At 43.0% G+C, this 27,774-nt stretch overlaps 1 protein-coding gene across 2 annotated transcripts in view; it reads left to right on the top strand.

The window, feature by feature from the left end:
- Positions 1 to 603: 603 nt before the first annotated feature.
- The window catches only part of Bckdhb (branched chain keto acid dehydrogenase E1 subunit beta), a 173,740-nt gene continuing 146,569 nt past the window's right edge, over positions 604 to 27,774 (top strand). Inside the window, exons 1-3 of one of the 2 annotated variants that reach the window (XM_075965099.1) lie at positions 604 to 832; positions 9,258 to 9,335; positions 10,763 to 10,831. In XM_075965099.1, coding sequence (XP_075821214.1) covers positions 643 to 832; positions 9,258 to 9,335; positions 10,763 to 10,831 — 337 coding nt within the window. In that variant the 5' untranslated portion in view covers positions 604 to 642. Of the gene's footprint in view, positions 955 to 9,257; positions 9,336 to 10,762; positions 10,832 to 27,774 lie in introns of both variants that reach the window. The other variant, XM_075965100.1, reaches the window with a different exon arrangement.

Here is a 27,774-nt window from a genome sequence, read left to right as displayed (position 1 = left end):
TTAGTTATTCAACTTTTACACGTTTTAAACTTACATAGAGTAAGACCACTAGGTCTTACTGTATATACCTGGACAAGAATTCCTAGTGGATTTGAAATTACAAATATCTATATTTATCTTTTTATTTATTTATTTTGCTAGTATCTAAATAAGGAAAAACAAAATCAATTAACAGCCTATATATACTGGCCGGGCGGTGGTGGTACACGTCTTTAATCCCAGCACCCGGGAGGCAGAGGCAGGTGGATCTCTGTGAGTTTGAGGTCAGCCTGGTCAACACGAGTTAGTTCCAGAACAGTCTCCGAAGCTACAGAGAAACCCTGTCTCGTAAAGCCAAAAAAAATAAAAAAATAAAAGCAAAAGCTACTGGAAATGACACTGTAAAAATGATAGTGGATAAGGATAAGTCTCAATGTGGGTGGCTCCACATCCAGGGACTGCATCTCAAATTGCAGGGCCCTAGATCCCTCTTCCGCCTGCTCCAGCTGCCAGGTCACAGCGTCTCCAACCCCGCCCCCGAACTTCCATCTCCGATTGGTTTCTTTCACGGACCCGCCCCTCGAAACCGCCCAATGAGGAGGCCCGCGACGCCTCTTCGTCCTCCCTGCCGGCAGCGTGGGCTGCTGTGCCTGAGACCCGGGGATGGCGGCGGTGGCTTCGCGGGCGCGCGGGCTTCTGCGGCTCCGAGCTGCTGGAGCGGAGCGGCGGTGGTGCGGACTGCGCTACACTGGGCTGGTGCAAGGCTTCCTGCAAGCCGGGGGCGAGGACGCGACCCAGAAGCGGCGTGTGGCCCACTTCACTTTCCAGCCGGACCCGGAGTCCCTGCAGTATGGTGAGACCGGGAGATCTCCCTGCATCCCGAGTCCATCCTCGCCTCGGGTCCGCTTTCGATCTTGCTGCTCTTTCTTGGTGACTCTTTCCTTCAGATGCAACCCCTGGGCACCTTCAAGATAGGTGAGAGGGCACCCTGCCTTCTGCGAGGCCCTGAGGGTGCAGAATTGTCCAAAGAGCGCCCCTCTTTTCTCTGAGCTCCACCCCTGCTTTTTCCTTATCAGGCCCTTTAGGATTACCTTGCCAGGACTGGGTCAGTAACTTGAGGCAGCAGCCCGTAAAAGACTTTTCTTTTTTCCCTCCTCTCCCCCTTGGAAGGGAAGAGTAAACCTAGGGAGTAAATAGTAGAATTTAATTTTCTCAAGGTCACGAAACAGGTTCTGCCTAGAGGTGGAAAGAATCCAGACTTCTCCTGCTGGGCTCTGCTGTCACTTGGCTGAGCAGAGGTAATCCACACAGGTGATGGGAAAGAGCAAGGGGAAGGGGAAGGGGAAGGGTCGGACTCCTTATGTGCTACTCTGTTAAACTCAGAATGTTTCTCTTGCAAGTTTTGTGTACTCCCCTAAGATCCCAGGTCTCTCTGTAGAGTATCGGGAGATAGTAAGGACACCTGTCCCGTTTTCTTGTCCAATAACTTCTTCCACACTGGGGCTGGTAATTTTGGAAGCCTGTATTTATTTGTGAACAGTAATTCTTGAGAGCTTGCTACTGGTGAAATTTACATTCCCTGTCTCCTATGGTTCATAGGACAAGTTTTAATTTAATGTGCTAGGCTGTGTTTTAATTTTTGCTTTGTGGTCAGATAAACCGAAGCCTTGAAACAGATTATTCAAGAGTACACAAGATAGAAGTTCATGGCAGCTAGCTCCAAAGTTGTGTATGGAGGAAGCTGGATTTCAGAACTGCCATTCTACATAAGGCATTTGGAAATGATTTACTGATCCTTCTTCCCAGTTTTGTGAAATAGTAGATTAGAAAGACGAATAGCAATTCATTTTTCCCTCTCAGCATTCAATACTGTCTTGACAGCAAAGAACTTTGGCCTAGTAATAGAGAAATAGAGCACAGGTCTTAATTCTCCCTTCCACAATTGTGAAATTACTAAAATCCGAGTGATGTCATGTCTCTAAGTTGTTACTATAAAAATGCTACAAGCATATTACAGACAAAAGGCATAATTTAGAAAAAGTAAAAATGTGTTTGGTACCACTCATTGTAAATGCTGCTAAGCCTTTTGAGGTTCATTCTTCCAACCCACTGTGTCTTCCGTAATTGTAGTTTTAATACAAGTCCAATTTGCATTAATTGTAATTACAGGACTAAGTTTCCTGTAATGCTGTAGAGTGTTGATAACCTGTCGAATTCAGATGTCTTGAATTTTGTCTGTCCCCCAGCACCCCATCACCTGAGACTTTGAAATCATCACTTCTACAGGCCTCAGTTTCACAATGTTACAAAATATGCAGATAGATACATTCCCTGAGCATGCCCCGCCCCCTGCCTCATGACAGAGCCCCCAAAATATGAATGGTTAAGTTTTTAAATGCCCACTTTAAATGCCTGGTTTATGCCTAGTCTGTATAAGAGTGTTTGTTGTATTAAGGGTAGGGGGAGAGGGATGTAAGACTGTGTTAGGCTTGATGCTGGGAGTCCCAGGAACAGGCGGTTCCTTGCGCTTTTGTGCTAACCACTGCACCTTGTATTTGCACGTGTTTCACTTCTGCTGAGGAATCTTTTCCCATGTATTTGCTCACTAGTTTATGTTCGTTCTTTTTCTCTTTCTCATATTTTAAAAGTTGTGCCCAATATCTTTTCTCCTGTCTGTGCTGACGCTACCCTCCATTATTGAGTAATTGCTTTTATCCAGGTGTGGTGGGCCGTTACCTTCACAAAAGTCGTGTGAGATAGATGGTGTTATGTTCACTAGACATCGAGGCTCAGAGATGTTTGTGGCCTTCTCAAGTGCGGTAAAGAGCAGAGTCAACTTTCCGACCCCATTGTGTCTTCCTTGAAAGCCTCACGAATAGTGCTAAAACTTTGCATATTATGGCGGTTAGTGAAGATACCAATTGTCTGCCCTTCACATGTGCAGCGAATGCTTTTCATTCAGCTGTAACATGAGGGCCTGCTTGTCGGGGTTTTTGTCCTGTCCAGTTCCCGCAGCCGTTTAGCCCCAAAGAAATCACACAGAGGTCTCCATAAGATTATAAACTGATTGGCCCATTAGCTCAGGCTTCTTATTAGCTCTTGTACCTTATATTAACCCATTATTCTTATGTATGTTAGCCACATGGCTCAGTACCTTATTCAGCAGATCAGGTCACATCCTGCTTCTTTGGTGATCTGGGCAGGACTGAGGAAAGAGCTTCCTTCTTCCCAGAATACTCCTATTCTCATTGCCCCACCTCTACTTCCTGTCTGGTTGTCTTGCTTCTGCTCCCTGCCTGGCGACTGGCCAATCAGCGTTTATTTAAAACATGATTGACAGAATATAGACAATTCCCCTCACCATTCAGCAATATTGATTTCGCATGGAAAAGGGACTGCTTCAGTTGGTGGCCCCGGTCAACTTCAAGGAGGTGACTTTTAAGCTACATAGTGAACTGGGACAAAGGCTTATCTCTGCAAAGGCCACTGGAACATTATTTTTCAGGTAGGATCAAGACTTAGTAGATTTAAGGCCCTGAGTAGGGTCATCCTGTGTTGTATCAACAGAGAAAACTGTAGTTGGAGTTTCCTTTGGACCACCAGCTCACAAATAACATGGAGACTTCTTATTAATTATGAAAGCTCAGCCTTAGGTTAGGTTTGTTCATAACTAGTTCTTATAACTTAAATTAACCCATATTTTAAAATATGTATTTTCCACATGGCTCCAAACTACCTATCTTGCTTCCTCTGCTGTCTGGTGGCTCTGCCTTTCTTCTTCCCAAAGTGCTCTCTCTGCTCAGAAGTCCCTCCTAGTCTCCTGCCTAGCTATTGGCTGTTCAGCTTTTTATCACACCAATCAGAGCAACACATCTTCATACAGTGTTCAAATATCCCACCACATTTTCCCCTTTTTGACTAAATAAAAAGGGAAAGTTTTAACTCTAACATAGTAAAATTATATTCAATAAGAACAATTACCAGCTAATTACATTCACAGTGTCCAATTTATTTGTGTTTGGCATATACTTGGAAAAAATACTTTATTATCTATTTTATTTTGGTGAGTCCAAAATTTTATTTTTTATCATAACTTGTATTATCATCCTAAAAATATCTTTTTAGACCTTAAAATATTTTCTTAGATAATAACAACTTAAACATTTTATGTTTTCAAACTTATAAACTTTATATCTCTTATGTAAGTTTTTTTTCTGAATTTGTTAACAAGGAAAACTGTAACTATAACTGTAGTCTTTTACGAGATCAAAGAAGGATAAAATATTACTTGAGTAAACAGGAAGTACAGAGCAAACAACTTCTAAAACTATAGAAATCACAGAGACATCTGACTGCCTGGACAGTTACCCAGTGTTCCTCTGTAACCTTGGGGTATCCGTCTTGGACCTACCTACCTCTGAGGCTGAAACCTCTCAGCTAGCAGCTTTGAAGATGCTTTGGGTGTAGATTTTTATGGAAACTGTAACAGAGGAATTCTGAGAGGCTGGATCACTTGGGCTACTTGTCCTCATTGGTGTCTGGTCCTTTTGTTGTGAAAACGCACAAACTTTTAAAGGTAACGTACCTATCTGCATTAACACAAGTATGGACTGTACAATGTGCACATGTCAGTTAAAGACTTTTTGTTCTTTGTTTGAGCCAGTGTTACAGATCTGTTTGAATTGCATAACTAAACCTCTTTCCATGCCATAGGAAAGGCTAGCATGTGATAATGCCGTGAGGACTATGTAGCCAATAAGATTTATCGTGTCTCCTGCAGTCTCAGAGATGTTCCATGGAGAGAGATCAGGTTACACATCACCTGTCTTGTAGTCTTTCTTGTTTTTTTTTCTTTTTGTTCATGTCTGTAGCTAAGATTTTCAGGTCTTCCCCAATGAAATCTGGTCTTTATTATTTTTGAAGAAATCCATATCTTTTTGTTTTCTCTGGAAACAAAAACATAACCTCTCCTCCAATGCAACATATCCATTCTGAAGTTAAGACACTCTTAAAAATCTATAGGTTCGTTTAAATTAGCGTTTCTGTAACCCAATGTCCCTCAGCAGCTATTTTCTTTTTGTTCATTAGCATTGAAAAAGCTCATAGTACCATGCAGGATCCAGAGACTCTACATATTTCCCATTTTATGTGGCTCTTTAAATATTAATTTACTCTTTAAAGACTTTATTATTTTAAAACATTTTTTCTGTGACTGTCTATACCCATTTTCTTTTCTTTCTTTAGCATGTCAGCACATTTCTTAGCATAATATATGATATGGGATTCCCTTCTGTATGCTGTGAATACCATTGGTTAATAAAAAAATCTGTCGTGGGCCTGGCAGGGCAGAATGAGGTAGGTGGGGAAAAGTAAACTGAATGCTGGGAGAAATTCTTGGAGAAAGAAGGTGGAGTTGCAGAGACGCCATGGAGCTGCTAGAGGGGAAAGATGCCTTGCTGGTAGGCTGTGAGCCTCGTGGTAAAATATAAAATAATAAGAGAAATGGGTTAATTTGATATGTAAGAGCTTGCTAGGAATATGCTATAGTGATTGGCCAAGCAGTGATTTAATTAGTATAGTTTCTGGTGATTATTTCGGTTCTGGGCAGCTGGGAACAAACAAGTGGCTTTCATACAACATGTATCTGTTTAGAGGTTTTCTTGTTTTTTCTTTTTATTACATTTTTTTTCATTTATTTTAGCTACCAACCATAGTTTTCCCTCCCTCTTCTCTTCCCATTCTGTCCCCCTACCTCTCATGTACCCCCATCCTCTCCTCTGTTCAGAAAGGGGCAAGCCTCCGATGGGAGTCAAAAAACCATGGCATATCAAGTTGAGGCAGGACTAAGTTCCTCCCCCCTGCATCAAGACTGTGTGAGGCATCCCAACATGGACGCTAGCTATGTAGTGAATTCACTACATAGCTAGCGTTAAACCTCTGCTTAGCACATGGCATCCTGGTGGCTGGCTCTACCCTGCTTGGTTCTCTGAGAGCTTAGCCTTATGATTGTGGACACTGACCCCTAAGCTGCTTTTACCCGCCCCAGCTCCGGGAATGTTTGTGTCTGCTTGTGGCAGGTTTGTATCCAGTGCTGGCTGCTCAAGTGTCCATCTGCACAGTAGGGCTTCTGAGAAAAGCCACAGTTCTGTGGCTGAGCCTTCCCAAGAACACGTTTGCCAGGAAGCTGCTTGCTAGGATCATTTGTGTTTTTTACCTTTCTCAGGCCTTATGTGCATATATGTGACCAGGTGTTGGACGCCGTATGTAGTCATATTTTCCTTTGGGCCACCAGGTCACAAATAGCTACATGGAGACTTATTATTAATCATGAAAGTTCAGCCTCCGTTTAGGCTTGTTCCTAAATGGTTCTTATAACTTAAATTAACACACACACACACACACACACACACACACACACACACATATATATATATATTTATCCTGTGATCTTCCACATGGCTCGTTACCTCATTTCGATACTGTCCAACCTGTTTCCTCCGTGTCTGGCTGGTGGGTCTACCTACCTTTTCTCCCAGAGTTCTCTCTGTGTGGGAAAGTTCCACTTATACACTATTGCCTAGCTATTGGCTGTTCAGCTTTTTATTGCACCAATCCCAGCAACACTTCTTTACACAGTGTACAAATATCACATAACAGAAAACTTCTGTGATTGAGATGCTTCAGACAGTAGGGTGTGCAGTTCTCACAATGATCAGGGTAGACCAAGGCCTTTTGTATGTAGGGATGTGGTCCTCCCCGCCCCCCCCCCCCCCCAATATTGTAGGAGTGGAAATATCATGAGTAAAGTCAGGGGAGGATGCATGACTGAGACAGGAGGATCCTAAGGCTATCTGACTAGTCAGTTTAGCTAATTAGTAAGCTTCTGGTTCAGTGAGGGACTCTAAAAAACAAGGCAGACCTGGGTGTGGTGGCTCATGCCTTTCATCCCAGCACTCAGAGGCACAGTAAGGTGGATCTCTGTGAGTCTGAGGCAAGCTGGTCTATGTAGTGAATTCTAGACCAGCCAGGGCTACATAGTGTCAACAAACAAATTAAAAAACAAACAAACAAGTGAGAGAGCAATGAAGGAAGATACCAGATGTTCACCTCTGGCTTTCATAGACACCACTCAGGCACAGAGACACACAGTTGGATTTATAGAATATAACATTTTGTTCATGTTAGTTTTTGGTGCTGGTGATTGAAGCCAAACATGTTTGCTGGGAAGGTTTTCTCTCATTGAGCTGTATCCAAGCCCTTTCATTTACATTTTAGTAAAACTCTGTGTGTGTGTGTATGTGTGTGTGTGTGTGTATGTGTGTGTGGGTGTGTGTGTGTGGGTGTGTGTGTGGGGGGAGGTTCTGTCAATGTCTAGTTTTGGGTTCTCAATTTTAATGTGTGGGGAGATATTTGGGATGTGTTTTAATGGGAGTTCCAGAAGGATAAAGATTTATAGCTGGCAAATAGAGGGCAAAGCTGTAAGAACCAGGGTATCTGGAGGCTGAGGCAGGGTGATCTTAAGTTCAAGGCCAGATACACTGTGAGATTATAAAATAATGTTGTACCTGTGAATAGTATGGTTTCTTCCGTACCACCTTAAAGCTTCAGCTTTAAGAAGAATTGAAAGTGGATGTTGCCATATCAGATGTGTCTTTTGTAGCTTGAAATAGCACTGAGGTATACTCCAAACCTAAACATTACAATCTTTGGAAAAATATCCACTAGTGAAAATATAATTTGTGTACTGACACTGAAACATAAATGACTTGAAATTATTTTCATAGGCCAAGCAAGATTTTTAGAGTCAAGAGTACATTCTAGATTTACTTTGTGTAATTTTGGTTGTTATTTTTGGTTATTTTGAGATAGGAGCTCGTTATATAGCCTAGAGTGAGTGGCTTTGAAGCCACAATCCTCCAGCCTCAGTTTCGTGTGATTTTTATTGAAGTTTTTACTCTTTTTCTAGTAACAACTTGCTGAGTAGCTGTGTGATAAGATGAATCAAAAGGTTTGGGGGTGGAGCCTGAAGGTGTAGCACTTGGCTAACATAGGGGTTGCTTAACTAGTGGGGGCATTTGCTATTAATTCAAATGCTCAGCAAAATTTAAAACAAAAGTAATACTAGTTGTTAAGGTGTTTTTATTCTCCCTACGTTCTTAACTATGAAAATCCTAAGAAATAAGCAAAATATTACTTTGTGACATGTATGAAGTAGGTATGTTATTACATGTATGAAGTGGATATGTTATTGTCAAAAGTTTACCCTAAACTGTTATATGATGTTTTGTGCCATTGGAAAACTTTGAGGTCTTCTGGTTAATGTCAGCTGTCACCTTGACTGAGCCTAGGGGCATTGCCTCAATCAGATTGGCCCATGGGTATTTGGTTGATTGTTAATTGCTGTAGAAGGCTGAACAGGTGGTCGTGGAAGCCAGGAAGCTCTGTGCTTCCTGCCTTAGCTTGAGTCCCTGGCCTGACTTTCCTCAGTGGAAGACTGTGTAACCTTCAAGATTAAATAAACATTTTCCTTCCCAAATTGCTATTGGTGCTGGTGCTTATCACAGCAACAGGAAAACAAAGTAAAGCAACGGGGCAGATAAAGTTTTTAGGAAGGTACCTATTAAATGATACAACTGCAGTCTGAGGAAAAATATTTTATGAAGTACTTCTGGACATTTGGTGTGCTTGTGTGTTCTTTGACGTGGGTGATGTAATGATACTTCCTGAATGAATTTTTATTGTCTTCAGAGACAGGAGTATAAACAGGCCATTATTCTGGGTGCAGAGGGAGGCAAGGTGTTCTGATTGGGGACTGCCACGGCCTGAAGTTTGGGCACGCAGCACTATTGAAGTGATCAGAGATACCTGAGGTCAAGCATGAGCGTGCCAGAGGCCAGACTGAGCGAGAACTGGGGGAGGCCAGAGGTCATTGAGGAGTCTGACTGGGCTGGGAGGAAAGCACGAGGGACTGCACTTCACGGGCAGAGGTTTGAATCCACCAGCAGGAGCTGTTATTACCCACGCTGGTCATTAGACCCTGACTACCGCACATTTGGTGACTGAAGAGCATGGAGTTGGGGGGGGGGCGGAGTCCACTGTCTCTGGATGCTTACTTCACTTTATCTTTTATAGATCTGTTTGGGTCAGTTCCTGTGATAGATTCTGTTCCTTTCTTGCATCTTGCTTTTTTTGCTGTGTTACAATCAACTGTTAAGAAACTGTTTTTTTTTTTTTACATATTTACAATTTTTGATATAATGTAACTTTACTTTTCACAGGACAAACCCAGAAAATGAACCTCTTCCAGTCAATAACAAGCGCCTTGGATAATTCGTTGGCCAAAGACCCCACTGCAGGTAAACTAATGCCTGTGTGCAGCCTTGTCCCTTCCAGAGTCTGAGACCTGAGCAAATCATTAAAAGGGTCTACTTAGAGTCTGAACATACATTTACCTACTAGTTTCCAACACGTCCTCCTGGGTATCCTTGTTAACTTGCTCTTTGCAGCGTGTGTGGTCCCTTTATTATATGTTGGTTTCTGGTTGATACCTGTTGGCTACTCCTGTTGTGTAGGAAAACAACAGGAAATGCCACTTTGTTTAGATATTTATATATAATATTTAAATATAATATAAATGTATTATATAAATATGTATAATATATATGTATATACACATTTATGGTTATTTTTACATTGGACATGTTAATATTTTAGAAGTAATCATTTTAGTATTTCTGCTTTTTAAAATCAGTTTTTAAGTTACCATACAAAGCAGTGGGATTTACTGTAGTTGCTTCATCTACAGGTGTCCTGTTTTGTTCTGTTTTGTTTTGTTTTGTTTCCTTCCCCTCTCTTGCTTTTCTACCCTTAGGTAGTTCCTATCCTGCTTTCAAATTAAATGTCAATACTCTCTCTCTTTCTCTTCTTCTCCCCTCCCTTAAGATCTGTGTCAATTCTCTCATGATAAACTTTCTGTTAGACACACACACACACACGCAGACACAGATGCACATGCACGCATACACACGCACACACAGATGTGCATCCATGCACACATACACGTAAATCTAGATTCTGTATATGAGAGACAGCAGGGGTGTTTGTCTTTCCGAGTCTGGCTTATTTTACACAATGTAATGATTTATGGTTCTACCTATTTTCCTGCCAATGCCATGATTTCATTTTTGCCCTGTGGCTGAGTAAAGTTTGATTGTGTTTGTGTCGTGTGTCACATTTTCTAAACAATTTTATAGGTAACTTATGTTTGTTTATTTTGTCGCTTTATTTTTAGTTTTGTGTATGTGTCTGTCTGTGGGTATGCACATTGGAGAACAGAGACGCTAGATGTGTCAGGTCTCCCAGGAGCTGGAGTTGCAGGCAGGCAGTTGTTAGCTGCCTTATGTGGGTGCTGGGGATCAAACTTGGTTCTTAGGCAAATTCAGTGTACACTCTTATCTGCTGAGCCCTTTCTCTATCCCAGCAACTTAGTCTTCATCTTGCTGCATTTTTAAAGTTTGATTGACTTTATATATATATATTCTTACTTACACATATGTTTGTATGTGTGTATACACATGTATGCATTACAAATACACAGTATTATTGTATATATTTATATGTGCACGCATGAATTATCCAAAAAAGATATTACATACATATATACCACATTTTTATTACACAGATGTGAGTATAGGTATAATTTCAAATCTAAATATTTTAAGTTCCTTATTTGTCATGACTTTAAATTTAGGGATTACTAAATAGATTCTCTTATATTTTTCAGTAATATTTGGTGAAGATGTTGCCTTTGGTGGAGTTTTCCGATGCACTGTTGGCTTACGAGACAAATATGGTAAGTTACTAACTGTATAAAGAGCATTCAACAGAATATTTTCTCAAAGATCTGGAAAACATAAATCATGTCTGTACCATTGCTATATTATCGTTTGGTTGGGCTCCTTTTATTCTGAGGACATCCTGCAGAGTTCTCTGGCCTGGATTTCTCCAAATCTGTTCTCACTAGAATCTTCTAACGTAGTTTATCTTGCATGAGTCGTAGGTTGCAAAACCTGAAAACATTTCATGACGTGAGCTGTCACATCATTCATCTCTCCAGGAGCCGTAGGCTTCCTCTTGGCACACACCGTTGCCAAGCTCAGCTCCGTTGTCCTTAATTCAAGACTCTGCCCATTTGTCTGTGGTAGTGAGAGTGTATATTTTTGTTGCTGTTCGTGGTGGTGGTGGAAATGTATTAACCTTTCTTACAATATTGGTTCACACTGTTGTGGGGGGCCTTGCCAGTCTCTAGGGAAACTCGGCAATCCTGTTTCAATCTTGAAGCCAAATCCAGTTTTGTTTGGGAAACCTCAGACTTAAAACCCTTGGAATGACCAGGGAGAGCCCATTCGATGCTGTGAAGCTCAGACTTAAAACGCTTGGGATGACCAGGGAGAGCCCACTCACTCCACGCTGTTAAGTGTTGCCTTCTTTACTTGGAGCCACTAACTTAAAAGTTATTCATATCTAATAGATAGCTCCGCAACAGGGTCTGGACCTGTGTTTGCCTAAACTAACAGCATTGTAGCCTGGCTAAGTTGGCGTTAAAAGTTACCGCTGTCCCGTAGCCTCCTCCCTCTTCGTTCTCAGCTGCCTTCCTTTCTATCTTCTGCTTCATTGTCTTTGCACTCAGAGGTGAAACCATCAGTATGGGCCTCAGTTGGTTCCGCAGTGCTCGCTGCTCTGACTAGCTAAGGAAGGTGCTTCTACCCTTACTGCTAATGGCTCACCCCCTGACTAGCTAAGGAAGGCCCTTCTACCCTTACTGCTAATGGCTCACCCCCCTGACTAGCTAAGGAAGGTCCTTCTACCCTTACTGCTAATGGCTCACCCCCTGACTAGCTAAGGAAGGTGCTTCTACTTTTACTGCTAATGGCTCACCCCCCTGACTAGCTAAGGAAGGCCCTTCTACCCTTACTGCTAATGGCTCACCCCCCTGACTAGCTAAGGAAGGTGCTTCTACCCTTACTGCTAATGGCTCACCCCCTGACTAGCTAAGGAAGGTGCTTCTACCCTTACTGCTAATTTTATTTCTTCTTTCACTCTTACCTAATCTCAGAGCAAGCAGAGCAGGTACATTTAGGCTGAGGAGCAGTTGATAGTGTTCATATTCTTAGACTCCTCTGCCCTGGAGTGCTCAGGTCTGTTCAGGCTGAGCAGCAAGGGCCCGTAAAAGTTTTAACACAATTATTGTGTGTGGAATTTTAGTTTAAGATGTGTTACATTCGTTTATGCTGTGGAATATTTGTTTCTTGATGTGAAGCTGCATTGGTTTAGCTCTGTAAAACTGTGCTACTTTGCCTGTAGGAAACAACTAATTGGTCTAATAAAGAGCTGAATGGCCAGTAGCTCAATAGGCGAGGGACAGGAGGGGCTAGCAGGCAGAGAGAATGAATAGGAGGAGAAATCTAGGCTCTAGAAAAGGGGAGGAGTGAGAAAAGGAGAAAGAGAGGAGGACGCCCGGGGCCGGCCTCCCAGCCACACAGCCAGTAAGAAGGGAAGAAAGATGTATAGAATAAAGATAGGTGAAAAGCTCAAAGGCCAAAGATAGTTAAAGAGAAGCAAGATAATTTAAGTTAGAAAAGTTGGCTAGAAACAAGCCAAGCTACGACCAGGCATTCATAACTAAGAATAAGACTCTGTACAAAACAAAACAAAACTCCAACTACAGTTGTGTGTCTATTGCTCCGTCTCTGAGGTACACGGTGTCACGGTCCATGTGATGTACTGAGGACGTTCAGTGTGTCCCTTTTTCTCCCAGTGATGACAGGCTTCCAGTCCTCTCCTTCCTCCTGGCTGGGTGTTCTGTGAGCTGTTGAGAGACAGAAAAAGTTGGTCAAAAGGCTGTCTTCTACGCTGTAGACTCCTAGAAACTTGTAGCTCATTAGAAAAAAAAAATCAAAGAAAATGTTCATACATTTGATTTTAGAGAAAGGCGTATGCATTGAAGACTATTTCAGGAAGTAGGGAAATGTAAAGGAGAGTAAACAGTGCTCAGGTGTTTCCAGAGACACTCATGGGGGCATCTGAATAGTTTTGCTTCTGGGGAGGATTTGAATAGGTCTGTATATTTAATACTGAAGATACAGAATTTTGCCTTTTAAACTTGATGTACTCTCTGTAGGGTGCAGCAGCGTGCTTTGAGGGCAGCCCCTTCTTGTCTGACTCAGTGTGATGTATTTGAGCTGGAGAGTGTTTTCTGGCTCTTCCCACAAGGTCACATGTGTGACTCTTTACTGCATCCATTCTGTCTGGGGCATTTCATCCACATTCCCTGCTGTTGACAAACTAGCTACTTCCAAATGGCTGCCTCTAATCTCCCTCTAACCTCTTTCCTGAGCTTGAGAGCCACGGTATCACTGTTCTACCCCGAATGTTCATGTTAAAGTCCCACAGTATGGTGATTTACCTTTAATGTCAACTTGAGTGGCTATAGGATCAGCTAGGAGACAAGAATTCTGGACACACCCACGAGGGCTTTTCCCTTCTCATTTAACTGAGGCAGGAAGACACACCTTGCGTGTGGATGGTACCATTCCATGGACTGAACTCTCAAACTGAATAAAAGAGGAGAAAGGAGGAAGAGCACTGAGATCTGGATTCATTACTCTGCTTCCCGACTAGATACCAGGTGACTAGCTGCGTCATGCTCCTGCCTCCGTGACAGCCTTCCCATAATGGCTGTGACTCCTCAAACTGAGTCCAAATGAAGGGAAGGGCTCCTCCTCCTTTAGTGGCGTTCATCAGGTGTTTTGTTATGGCAAGGAGAAGGGTCATTAACAGAGTCGTTTAGAATGTAGCTTTTCAAAAGGCAAACAACACACACTTCCTGTGAGTTCATCTCTCACGGAATGTTTCCTCTTTCACGTCCAGTTAGCTGCTCAAGTCAGAAATCCAGGAGACCCTAGTGTCTTGATCCTTTTTCATCCTTCCTGTCCCATCTGCCCTACAATTTTGTCTTCCTGCTTAGTTTTGACTTGGTTCCTCTGTTCCATGCTACCATTGTATTTTGAGATCTTGGATTTTTCTCCTCCTCGGCAATTTCATGTCTTAGTACTTACCTCCTTTCGCTTGACCTCTGTCCGTGCATCCCTACCCATTACAAGGGCTGCCACTCAAGGTGCTGTTTTCATAACCGAAGGGTAGTGGGGATGCTGATATGAAAATAGTTTTCCTTATATTTACAGAAATATTTATACTTGATGCATGGCACCAAAAAAGTCTATTTGGCTTTATTTTATAAAGTCACAAGTAATTTATAATAACTTAAAAATTATAATAATACAGTTGAAGACACTGTGTTGAATAATGAGCCGGCTGTGTTGGTTGTTAGCACCTTGACCCAGAGATATCTGAAAAGAGGCAACCTCTATTGAGAAAATGCCCTCGTCAGATTAGCCTGTGAACACACCTGTGGGCCATTTTTCTTGATTAATGATCAATGTGGGAGGGTGAAGACCATTGTGGGCGATGCCACCCCTGGGCAAGTGTAAGAAAGCAGGCTGAGCAAGGCACGGAGAGCAGCTTTCCTCTGTGGTCTCCTCTTCAGTCCATGCATCCAGATTCCTGCCTCGAACTCCGTCCCTGACTTCCCTTCATGAAGGGCTTTAAGCTGTAATGTGAAATAAACCCTTTCCTCTCCAAGTTACTTTTGGTCACAGTATTTTATCACAGTACTAGAAAGCCGACCAAGATGCGGGGAAAGTGCTTCCTGTTCTGAACCTGTGGGTGTGTGGTGCTGGAAGGCTTGTGGCCAGTAGGTGGCAGCCTGTGCTTTGCGATGAGAGCTGGTCCTCTGGGCGTTGTACTGGTCTGGCGCTGCGGCCGAGCATTTTGCGTTCCACCAGGAAGTAAAGGTTGAAGTTTTGCAGGTTTACTGGAGTATTGGAAAGCTGGACGCTGCTTCGTATTACAGTGAAAGGGCCACTTAGCGACCAGGCTACCCCAAAAGCTACAGGGCTATGTTTGACTCAGGTGGCCAGGATGACTGGGGATTTAGAAGCATCGGTTTCTCTTTTCCTTCCCCGTCCTTTGATAGAACAGACCGAGAGCCTTGGAAATTAAAAGCAATAGAATGATATGTCCTAAGCAACTCATTTTGTCCTAAACGGCAGCTTCAGTCTGTAAGCGGGAGACCTGTTGCTGAGACTCTCAGATGGAGCTAGTGGACTGCTAGGGAAGCGAGGGGCGAGAGGGTTGTTTATGTTGCGGGATCTGTGGGGAAGGTGGGATTTTTCTCCTGAAGGTCACACACATCTGTAGTGTTGACACCGTCCGAGGTGTATGTGTTCAAATGAGACTGGTGTGTGCATTGTTAATTTAAAAATTTTCCCCTTAAAATACATTTGTTGAATTAGTATGCAAAATAACAGATTTCTTAATGGCGTTTTCACACACAGTTCATTTTGGCTGATTCTCTTCATCGTGCCCTCCTCTTTTGGTCTCCCTCTTTCTCTGCCCCCATCGCTGCTTGTAAAACCTCCCCTCCCCAGAATCCTCACTTCACTTTCATACCACATGGGTTCTATTGCTCGCCCCACCCTGATTGTGAACCCCGTGCCTCCATCCCCCTTCATGGGCCGCTTTGCAGTTTTCCGGCCTCTACCCGCCTCCCCCAAACACACACATAAACACACACGTGATCCTAAAGCTAACATCTGCACAGTACCATTCTGCACGGCTGTCAGTATTGCTGGACTGTGCTTCTTAGACCGTCGTTGGCCCACTCACTGCAGGAAATGTAGGTGAGAAGGAGAAGTTGAAGGAGTCTCCTGCCCAAACATCTGCCTTTTCTCTGTCCCAGGGGATTTTCCATTCTGTATCCGTTCCTTTATGTACAGGTGCGACTTCCGTAGCAGCTTGGGGAAGCTAATATAACCACTTAGTTGTTTTCTTCTCTAAACACTACTGAAATTATATAACCAGAAACTCGAGGAGGCTGAAGTCCAGAGGGAAAAGAATGGGAATTGTAAGGAGAGGGAAATGCTTGTCTGCCACATGCCTGTGTTTGGGAGTTGACTTTGGGATCCTCACTGGTAGAGGGTAGAAGGGAAAAATCAGTGGAACCCCACAGACTCTTCTAGACGCTTTCAGGCAATGTATTGTACTTTCTTCTGTTCCCCCTCCTGTGTGACTTCCTGAGCGGCCTTAGGCACTGTTAAAATTATTTTAAGAAGTATCTTTCCTAGAGCAGTAAGTTTCAAACCTGAGGGGTGTAAGCACAGTTTTTTTGACAGCTCTCATATTTTTTATCTGAATTATGATATTAATATCCTCATTAGAATAAATAGTCTTCTGCTATGCATTCCTCCTGTGGACAGGCTCGTCTGACTGGTAGCTGTGCATTTGGAGTTAGTGTAAGTGAGGTGAGGGTTTGGTGTCTAGAAAACTGAAGCTCATTTTGTTGAAGAAAACAATTCATAAAAACATGAATTCTTCAGAGACATAGACTATGCGATTTGTTTGTCCTTTTGAGGTATGTGTGTGTGTGTCTTTTATCATTTTCTGATGTTTTTGTTCGTCTGATGAATTACCCTCAGAAATGAGATGAAATCTTGTTAATCCATACTTCATTTAGATTGCTCACCCCATTTATTTACTTTGTTGACCTTTTACCAATTTTTTTTATTACAAGTGACAATTTCAGAGTCTACTAAAATTATAATTGTCCAATGTGGTCACTGCATTTTAATTTCTCAGAAATCAAGTGAGTGTTCTCCTAACTATGCTTCTGAATAGTGGTTCAACAAACAGTGTGTAAAGGGATAAGCTTCGTGTTTTATAGGGTATCCCAGCTGGAGAGACGGGAAGGCTCTTTGCGGTCCAGAGATTCTTGGCTCAGCCGTTCGGAGGCTGAGAAGCTCCGATCTGTTCATCTCTCACAAAAAGCCACAGAAACAGGAGTTCTGAGAGGTTAGTCATTCCGAGCGCCCGGTGGCAAGTGGGTCAGCCCACTAGAAAAGAAACTAGAAATATCGAGAGTTGTAGCCCCGGATGGTGGCACACATCTTTAATCCCAACACTCGAGAGGAAGCGGCAAGGCAGGCAGATCTTTATGAGTTTGTGGCCACCCTCATCTACACAGTAAGTTCCAGGCCATGCAGGACTGTCCAGCGAGATCTCTCCCCATGTTGGGGACTGGGGTAGAGAAATGTATAAACAGTTCTGGAGCTAGAGAATTCTTTATATTTGTCATATATTTATATATATGTCAGCTCAGTGGACAGTGCTTGTGTAGCATGCAAGGGGGTTCCAAACCCCAATACTTTATAAACTCATCCCTGCATGGGAGGCGGAGGCAGGAGGAGGATCAAGAGTTCAAAGTCATCCTTAGCTACTTGGTGAGTTTGAGGCCAGCCTGGGCGACATGAGTTACTGTCTAAAGAAGAGAGAGAGAGAGAGAGAAGAAAAGAAAAGAAAAGATGAAGGAATTCCAATTCAGTAGAGCTTAAGGTTTTTGTTTTTTTTTTATTTCAATGTGGAGTGAGGAATAGCTAGCAGAAGTTCACGTTAAAAAGTTTGAGAATGTCTTCTGAACGGATTTTCTGAGCATCTTAAGTCGTGTGCTGGCAGCTGGTGCGCTCACCGTTTTTCCTTTCCTTAATTGATTAAACACTAAATCTTAGAGCTGCCACCAGGTGTTCGCTCTGACATTTTAAGCCTCATGCAGAATGGGATGCCCTTAAGCCAGTTTTTCTCAGCCTCTTTGACAGTGGCACAGTTTTAAAGTTTTCAAAGGTGATCACGAAGAGGTAGGCTGGGATCAGAGGGCGCAGGTAATGACTTTCGATAGAACAGCATCGACTGGTAGAAGATCCTTTGGAAGTTGGCAGTTTAGAAGTAGAAAATCAAGACTATATTTTATGAGCCCTATGTTAAATGAAAAGCAATCTTTAAATTTTCAAGTATGACATGCCACGTGTCCTTGGCTGTAAGGGATTTCGCATGTCCCTTTTGGGATGGATTTGCTCCTAGATCTGGTACAGAGCCTCTGAATGCCTTCCTTCTCGTGGATACTTTTCGACAGATGGAATCATTCTTTGTTACTTTGTAGTTAGTATTAGTAGGTGCTAAATGTTTCTAATTATTTCATTTTTCTTTATTTTTTTTATGTATTCAGAGTTGTTTGACTCAATAACAGTCTTTGATATAAAACCTTTCACTTTATGGTAAATATGAGGCTTGGAAGATAGATAAAACTGGGGCTAGATCTTAGTTCTAGACACTTACCTAGGGTGAGTAAGGCCCTGTGAAGATTCATCAGCACCACAAACAAAAACAAATGAATACCAACAGCATAAATACAATGATTTTTTTTTTTTAACCAAATTGTGCTGTGACTGGGCTGGAATGCCCTATGTAGACCAGGCTGGCCTCAAACTCAACAGAGATCTACTGCATCTCTCTCCTGAATAGAGATTAAAGACATGTCCCATCCTGCCTGGCAATATTTTAAGAGAGATTTAATATAAAATAGTACCCACCAAAAAGATGAATTTTGTTAATCTTAAGCGTTAAAACAACCTTGTTGAATGCACCGTGACTGGCTGCCCCTCCTGTGTATGGCTGACCTGTCTGTAGACTAGAATGTGGTACCCAGAGTCTTACCCACACATCTGGATTTTGAACTTCACTTCCAGTTGTAGTAAGTCATTAGATAGCTAAGGTAATTAGTTGTAATTAGATAGTCCTCTGGGAGGGACTCCCATGTAGAAACGGGAAGACGACCATTTAAAGACACTTGTAGTTTGTGAATTTAACACATTTAAAAAATACAGAGAGGGGTAAGAGAAATGGCTCAGTGAGTAAGAGCACTTGCTGCTCTTCCAGAGGACCCATGTTCGAGTCCCAGAAACAGATTCCAGCATTAAGGAATCTGAAGCCCTCTTCGGCCTCTGAGAGTACCCACGCAATCTGGCACACACACACACACACACACACACACACACACACACCCCAGCACACCATTAAAGAAGTACAACTGGTTTAATTCTTCACCCTTTGAATTTTCACACCATGATACCAGCTGTGCTTGGGAAAGGCCAACATTTGCTTTCTGTGCTTCCTTGATTTAACTGTTGAGGGTTGTTTATGTATCCTGTCATTATCATTTTCTTCTTTTTTCAAAGAAAAACCATGAGTGTCGAAGAATTAAAAACAGACTTGTTACTGCTGACCTGGAGATTCGAAGATCAGTTTTGGTGGGGTCAGGCTGGTTACAAAATACATCCCCAACCAAGTACCCTTGTGGATTCCTTGGTTTCAATTGCTTAGGGTTCCTTGGGCATTAACAGTTTAAACATTTTTTAAATTCCTTAAAATTAAAAGCCATCAGCTACTAAAAGACTATCTTTAGCAATAGCTCATTTAGACTTCTGGATTATGAGGCTAAGAGGCTGAGTACAACCATTTTTGTTGAGTGGTTCCGATTGACCTATAGTGTCTGTGAGTGCCTGGATTCTCCCACCGTATTCTGTTTAACATGAAACAAATCACATAGTCTGCCGAGTTCTTTGGAGAATGTTTTTCCCTGCAGAAGCTGTGTGCCACGACAGCCGTAGCAACTTCAGGGCAGCTTGGCACAGAGCTGACCTTGCAGCTTGCTTGGTCACTTAAGGAGTCTTAATGTACAGGCTTAGACACTGAGGTACGGTCTCTGCCCCTAATCCTAGCTTGGAATTTCATTGCTTGGCGGGTGTAATGCAGTTCTAAGATCACATAGTAATAATGATTAAATTCGCTAGGCAAAAAGTCATTTTCTACTCAGACTAGGCATAGCCAGTGAAAACACACCTCGTGTGGTGGAGGGGACAGCACAAGGGCCAGTCGGTTGCCAGGCATTTGCTGAGTGAGACTCCTCTGTGACAGCCGCCGAAGGCTGGAGAACATGGCTTTGTTTTCGGTTCCCATTTAAATAGATGAGGTTTCTCGCCTGCTTTGATTGGCAGGGTTGGTGTATGAAGATCAGTTAGGTAAAGGTTGGCAAGTGTCGTGAGCTAAGAAGTCACCTGGGAAGCGGGTTGGACTGAGAGTTTTCAGTTTCCTGGTGAGCAGCTACACCCACCAGCAGCGTTAGCCATGCAGTGCCTGACCTTCTCTGTGGCATCCCGCCACCACGTCCTCTGGCTCCCGGCCAGAAGTAGTGGCATGGGGCCAGCCATAAATTAGCCAGCGATTCTGATTCTTGTTCTGGCTCCTGGAAGCATGAGCGTCTTTAGTAATAAGCACTTTCTGCTCATTTTCTGGGCAGGTTGCTTGCTTATCCCATCTTCTTTTCTGGTCCTTGCTGGCGGGGAGTCCCGTAGCAACAAAGAAGAAAGTTGTTTCCGAGCCGAAAGGGAACACACGCAAACCTAGTGCTACACTCTTCAATTAGACGAGGTCTCTGCTTTCCTGGGTTTGAGCATTTGTTTTAGAAAAAGTTGGAATTCGTCAAGTTCAGGAGGAAACTTTAAAATCACCGCATCTTCGTTCTCTAGTTAAAACAAGAAACGGAGCATGCTGGATGCCCAGAGTCCATTGTGTGTGTTTCTATTGAAATCAAACAATAGGATGGCATGTTCATTTCTCCCTCTCCTTTCCTCTGTCTCCTTCCCACCCTCCCTCTCATCTCCCATCTTTTCTCCTCTTTTCCTTCCCTTCTTACACAGGATTCCAGGTGCCCTCAATCTTGCGATCCTCCTGCCTCAGTCTCTTCAGTGCTGGGACCACGGGTATGCACATCATACGGGTATACTTTTCCTTTCATTAAATAATCATTCAGTGGAGTTTAAGTAATTATTCTGTCCATATACACCAACGAATAGCTTAGTCCTGTGGCATGTGTTTATACGGTGTGACTATGTACAAAGAGAGACACTCGCTATTTCTATCTTAACTATGTTCTTTCTAATGGCTTCCTTCACCACACAGGATACTGAAGGTAAACTGGGAGGAGTCCCATCTGTTGGGAGGCTCCGACCTACCTATCTTCCCCTGATTGCTCCCTGATACTCCTAAACAAACCTAGAACCGAGTAATTCCAATGGATGATTGCTCTTCCGTTCTTGCCAGATACCTTTATTGGCTGCATGGGTAGCAGATGTTTTTTTCTGAAGCGTGGAGTAGCAGGCAGCTCACTTCTCAGTGTTAGCTCCCATTACAGTTAACGATTTTAGCCAAGTAAAATTTCTTCCAGCATAAGGATGCTTACCCCGTCATTTAGAAAGGAAGTGACAGGCAAGTCAGGCTGCGCCTCTCACTGCGCGCAGTCGCCTTCCGCCGATGGTGTCCACCTCCCATTGTGCCTAGAAGGGCCCGGGGAAGCATGGATCACGGAGCACATTACTGGTACTGAGGGCCGTCTCACATGCGACTCCATAGGGGATGGTAGTTAATGCAGTACGATTTCGGCTCAGGTTTTGTCTGTTTGTTTTTTCAGATCTCCTTCTAGTGTTCCTGGTGTCTGTTTTGGTGGTTGGTTGCTGCTGCACACTGAAGGGACGAGCCTCAGTGGTTAGGCTTTCATGGATTTTCTTCCATCCAGATCACACGGAGTCCATCTTTCTCTGGTCCAGTCACTCTTCTGGAGGATTTAGTGATTACTCGGTGTCTTGTCTTGCCTCGCTCTTCTTGCCTTTCGGTGAACTACTGTCCATTTTCTAGAAAAAAGGGAGGTGAAGAGGTCTCTTCTGATTGGGCAGTGATACAGGCATCTAAGGTTCCGGCCTTTGCTGAAACTGAACTTTGAGGAGTGCTTGAGGGGTACTTGCGTCTTCGGTAATTCTCCCATATTACCTTATGAGTACTTCAGGTCTCTGTGAACACAACAGGCCTGCTATGGAAAGTAAGTTCAACACAAGCCCTCTGGCTTTAGTTTCTGGCAGGAGCGAGTTTCCTCAGCTTATGCTGTATAGCTATTTTGGAACCCTTGCTGCCTGGCAACTCGGTCCGTTTTGTTTATTTGGGTCTGTTTTATAGTATCTGAAAAACTGGAAGATTGCCATTCAAAATATCTCTGGTTCTCTTCATGCACGTGATCTGATTGTTGGGCTATTGAACACAGGTCATGAAGACATAACATGAGTGATGGGCAGTACCCAGAGTGGGAAGACTGACATGGACAGTCCCGTCAGGGCCCCGACTGGTGGCCGTGGGAAGGACGCAGTTAATTGGACAGAGTTTTCTAACAAGTGGGAAAAATATGATTGGACTTTGCCTAGACTGATGGACTTCAGTGGAGTCACTTTTCTGGTTTAAGAGTCAATTGATTAGGATCAATGTTGGTGATGTCATCTGAAGAAAGTAGATGCCTCATGGTTGTGTGTGCACATATGTAGGGTGAGCATCCAGAACAGGTTTGTACACAGCTCCAGTCCTGTTGAATACCACTTCTTGGTTTTGCTCATGTTCAATGTCTCTGATGCCCAGCCTCACCTCAGCGATGCTGAGGTTCTCTTAGGAGTGGGATATGGTACTGGAGTTTTAAGAGGTCCTTAGGTAATCCACCTATGTAGCCAAGAGTGGGAACTGATGCCCTTGAAGGTACTAAAATTTTAAGATGTCATTTCTGCATTTAAAGAAATCACAGTGTACTGGATAGACCAACACAACATTATATAGGAAGTAACATAGTTAAGCATGAAATTGCAATATAAAACCATGTAAGAAATGCCAAGAACCTTTATTTCTTTCTTTAGAACAGAACTTAAATAAAAGAGGGTAAGTTAAATTGTGTAAAGTTTAAACTGTATATCAAGAGTTTTGATAGCAAATAACAATTGAGACCTCTGTAGAAAGACACATCTTAATGTAGGGATCTGGTTTCTTCCTCCCCGAAGTCCACTGAAATCTAAGGGCCTTCCTTTGCAAAGGGATCATCATTGATATGAATGGTGAGACCAGGTGTTATAGTTTGAATAGGTAGGGCCCCCATAGACTCAAGTGTTTAAATGCTTGGCCCGTAGCCCGTGGCACTATTAGGAGACGTGGCCTTGTTGTTGTAGGTATAGCCTTGTTGGAGGAAGTGTGTCACTGTGGAGGTGGGCTTTGAGGTGTCGTATATGCTCTACCATGCTCAGTGTGACAGTTCACTTCCTGTTGCCTGCGGATCAAGAAGGAGAACTCTGAGCTTCTTCTCCAGCACCATGTCTGCCTGCATGCTGCATGTTTCCTGCCATGATGATAATGGACTAAACTTCTGAACCTGTAAGCCCACCCCAATTAGATGTTTTCTTTTCTAAGAGTTGCCATAGTCATGGTGTCTCTTCACAGCAATAGAAACCCTAACTAAGACACCAGGGATAGCCTGGACAAAACACTTAGAAGCTCAAATGTAAAAGGCTTCATTGGTGTGGGAAAATAGATTCTAAAGAATTAGCCTAGTTCATGTCATAGGCTTGCCCAAAGACTCAGGACTTGGTAACACCAGAGACCTCTGGAAACAGGGTGTTGGGGGAGGCGATGGAGTAAGGAGAATGGGTAGAAAGTCTTCTGAGGAAGCTCTCAGGCCTTCAGCTTTTCTGCACCATCTGGCAGAATCCTGAGGTTGAGTCTACATGGAAAAGGTAACATGCGCAGGGATATAGGGGTGACTGGAAGATGGCCTCTGTGCTTTGTGGTTAGGTGGGCAGCCAGGGATCAGAGTCCTGGCATGTAGGGGTGCGAGGGAGTGAGTATCAAGGGCAGCTAAACATTACGCTTCCGTGCCCAAGTACTTGCCATTTTAATATGGGCAAACGGGCAGTGATCATGATGGCGATTATGTCAGCAGATTGGTCCTCATGCTGCTTTTCCCACGCTCAGCACCGTCTCCTTGTCTGGTTTGCTTAGTTCTGTTGTCATGGCACTTTGCAGGTGTAGAAACTAAGGCACAAAGAGCTCAACTACCTCACAGAGGTTTTCTCCATAAAAAATATTTTCTTGGCATACATGTTTAATCAACAGGAAACATTGTTGCTGGCTTTATTGAGTGTTTCTGTTTGTTTGTTTGCACACATCCATGTAACAATAGGCAATGCATAATTTAAAATCTGAGATCTACTTTTTTTCTGTTTAAAAGAGGCTCATATATCTTGAATTTTGTCATGGAAGGAGCAAGTGAAATGTGGAAATTGTTAAGTTAGTCCCTGGGGCTGAGAAGAAAGGTAGGCAGCCTAGGGGTGAGGTGACTTCTAGGACAGGGATTTCAACTTGGAAGGTTTGTGAGGACACAGCTTGTAGGGACCTCCCCCCACCAAGAATTCTGACTTGTAGGTCTGAGGGAGACTTGGGAACTTTTACTTCCGGAAAGTGCAGGAGTTGTAACTCGTGTTTGAGACCATGGTGCCTGACCAGTGTGTGAGCTAGTCTATGGCGGTGTTGGGAAGACAGCAGGGAAGGCTGATGGTGGCGTTTGTCAGGGTGAATTGATAACGACTGTGAGTCCTTGGAAGTTCACAACAAACGGGGAAGAATGAGTCTTGGGGAAATAGTGAGGGGTGAAATGATGATGGGTAGGCTGAGCCGTTTCCATGGAGTCCACTAGAGGCCATTGGTGACTTGCTGACCCAAATGAAGTCACGTTTCGTGGAAAAGCATGGTCAGAAATGTGCTAGATGACTCAGGCTTCAAGATGTTATGACTAAATCCTCTCATGCCATGAAGATTGAGTGGAGACTGCTTTCATGGCAGAACACTGGGTTGGAGTCTCTATTCTGGCCTGCTTTAGCTGGCTGTTTGATTTGAAACAGACTGGGACCATACTTACAACAATAGTCTTCCTCAGGAAGGAGCACTCCAGTTGGTCAATCAATACCAAATGGTCAGGCCTGAAAAATCACATTATTCTGGGCGGTGGTGGCACATGTCTTTAATCCCAGCGCTTGGGAGACTGAGGCAGCCAGGTCTCTGTGAGTTTGAGACCAGCCTCGTCTACAAGAGCTAGTTCTGGACAGTCCCTGAAGCTACAGGGAAACCCTGTCTCGGCAAAAAACAAAAAAAAAAAAAAGACAGAAAGAAAAGAAAAGTAGCATTAATTATACAGACTGAGCAGGTATGTTTTTAGGAAAAAGAAATGTACACACATGTGTGTGACAGTTAGTAAAGAAGAAGGCCATGAATTTGAAAGAGATCTAGGAAGGATATATGGGAGGGTTTGGAGGGAGGAAAGGGGAAATGATGTAATTATATTTTTATTTCAAAAAGGAGAAACCTAATCCCCCCAAATGTCTCTGACACTGAACAGAAGGGTCTGTATCCCCTCATTTCAAGTGACACCCTTTTCCCTGTTGCTGGCTGCCTGAGGACCAACATGGAAGCCTTTCTGCTGTGTTTAATTATAGATAGTGACTTCTAAGATCTACCTGCCTCCGGGAGCTTGGCAGACTCAGATGACTTCAGAGACGTCAAGTTGTGTGGTCTTTACTTTGGGGGTTCTCTTGCTGTTGTTTCTGGGGTTACTATCATAGTTCATGCTCTCATTTGAATATCCTTGGCCAATGAGAATCTTTATTTTCACCATCCTGAAGATTAACTTTTCCCAAATGCAGCTCCGGTCAACACTTTCTTAAAATCTCCCTGGAGTTTAGCAGTAAATATCTGTGCTAGCTTAGTGTTTAGAACCTAAATTGATCTGGCCTCATCTTCAGCTTCAAGCTTTTGTTTTTCTGGGCACCGTGTCCTTAACTGTGTCCAACCTTCCTGCCTCTCTTCTCAGAAAGCCTGCCCTCTCCTTCAGATCCACCCTGTTTCAAGACCCTGCCCATCCTCCCCATGACCTTTGACACCTCTAAATAGTCCTCCCAAATGGTCTCTTCTGGATGCATCTAACATCGTGTCCGATTAGTTAGTCTGCTTGTTTCTTACCAATACAGTTTGTCCTCTGTCCCCAGTGCCCACAGCAGAGTCAGACGTGAACACGGATTGCGTGAATGAAAGACTTGGAAGCCAGGTGCCAGGATTTCGTGCAAGCAAAAAAAAGAACATGTAACTGATAGACTGACTTCTGGTGAATTTTCCTACACTTGCCGTGGCTGAGGGTTTAATGGACCGCTAAATACATGCAGTCAGTCAACCCTGCCATCTTTTTTGATTGCTCAGAACTATTTTCCAGACCAAATTCCTAGGTTTTGATTGTGCCCTGGGTTAGTTGAACTGATGCCTCTCATTAACTTGTGAGGTCTCACTGTGCTAACAATTCTGGTTTTGACAAATTTAAGCGTTTCCTGGATGGTATGGGACTATGCGTGTATAGATAACCCCCCAGATTCATATGCATCTTGCCTAAAATTAAATGGGGAACATGTGTTTCCCACCCAGTGGAATATTAGTTGTATATATTCATGCATGTGTTAACCTGACTAAAGATTTTTCCTGCTTACTTTGTGGTTTTTTTTTTGATAATTCTGCTGATGATTTTTTGTTATTATTTTACTTTTACGTATGTGGGTGTTTTGTCTACATGTCTGTCTGTGGACCATGTAAATGTCTGGTGTTCATGGACGTTAGAAGGGGCAATCAGATCCCCTGAGACTGGAGTTACAGATAGCTGTGAGTTTCCATGTGGGTCCTGGGAATTGAACCTGGGTCCTTCAGAAGAGCAGTCAGTTCTCCTAAACATTGGGCTATGTCTCCAGCTCTTGTTGATGCTTTTCGGATTCTACATTTATCTGCTCATTGGAGTGCAAGACAGAAAAGTGATGTCTATAAGCCATTGGGCTGTAGAAATGGGCCGTAGGATTTGTTGGCTATAATTGATTTTAGAGAAAAAATATATCTGGAACTAGTTTAGGAGATGATGATGTGATTAGCTATAAAGATTAGAAAACACTTCAGATTTGGAGGAGAATAATTTATATCGTTCAAAACTATTTGTTTTTTCCTCTTTGGCCAAACACCAGTTCTTTGGGGGCATTTTATACTGTGGTGTTTTGGGGCTATGTTAAAGATCATAATTATGGAATAAATTGTGTTTGGTTTTGCTCACATGTGGGCCTTGAGTTTTTTCTTAGCTAAGAAACTGGCAGGTCTTTTAAAAATGGCTAGTGGCATTTGGAGAACACTGTTTATTTTCTGTTTAAAATGGATTCTTCATTTTCTTGTGCTTTCTTTCATTAATAGCTCTTCAGTTTGGATGTAGAATTGGTTTGCTGTCAGCCTTCTCCTGTTTACAAAGGGGGAAAGCTCATTTATTTTTTTTATCCTTCCATGTCCTGTTCCTTTTGCTTCGGAGAAAAGGGCAGCATCATATTTAGATAGGGAGGCTTAGGCTATTTATAAAGCGAGGCAGGTTAATGGAAATTGACAGCTTAGTAATGTCCTCTTGGTGAGTGACGCACACGGGTTTCAGATGACGCTGCCTGGCCGGTTTCACTTACAGTCAGGAATCAGCTGGAGGAATCTGTGCGCTCGGAGCTTTGCTGTTGACGTAGGTACTGGGTACAGATACATTTTCGGAAACATCTCATTTCCATATAAATGAAGGGAAAGTAAAAAGAAAAATGGGGTTGGCTTGCCCTTAAATTCCAGCTGGCATCACAAGGATGATGCAAATCTGTTTTTTTTTTTTTGTGTTTATGGAAAGAAGGGCTTTGGTTGTAGTTAGAGTCAGTTACCATGAAATAGCCACAGGTTCATTCAGAAATGCCCTCTGCTCATTTTCTGGACTCTGTTTACTAGTGCACATCAGCTATGTGCACATTTATTTGAAAGATTAATTTTCACTGTGAATTTCTTAATTTCCAATGTTAAGTCCCCCACCTCCTCCCTCTTTTGTGCTAGGGA

The sequence above is a fragment of the Microtus pennsylvanicus genome, chromosome 3, assembly GCF_037038515.1.
Source record: "Microtus pennsylvanicus isolate mMicPen1 chromosome 3, mMicPen1.hap1, whole genome shotgun sequence".
Lineage (NCBI taxonomy): Eukaryota > Metazoa > Chordata > Mammalia > Rodentia > Cricetidae > Microtus > Microtus pennsylvanicus.
Note: the sequence above shows the minus strand (reverse complement) of the source record. Positions and strands in the feature narration are given on the sequence as shown.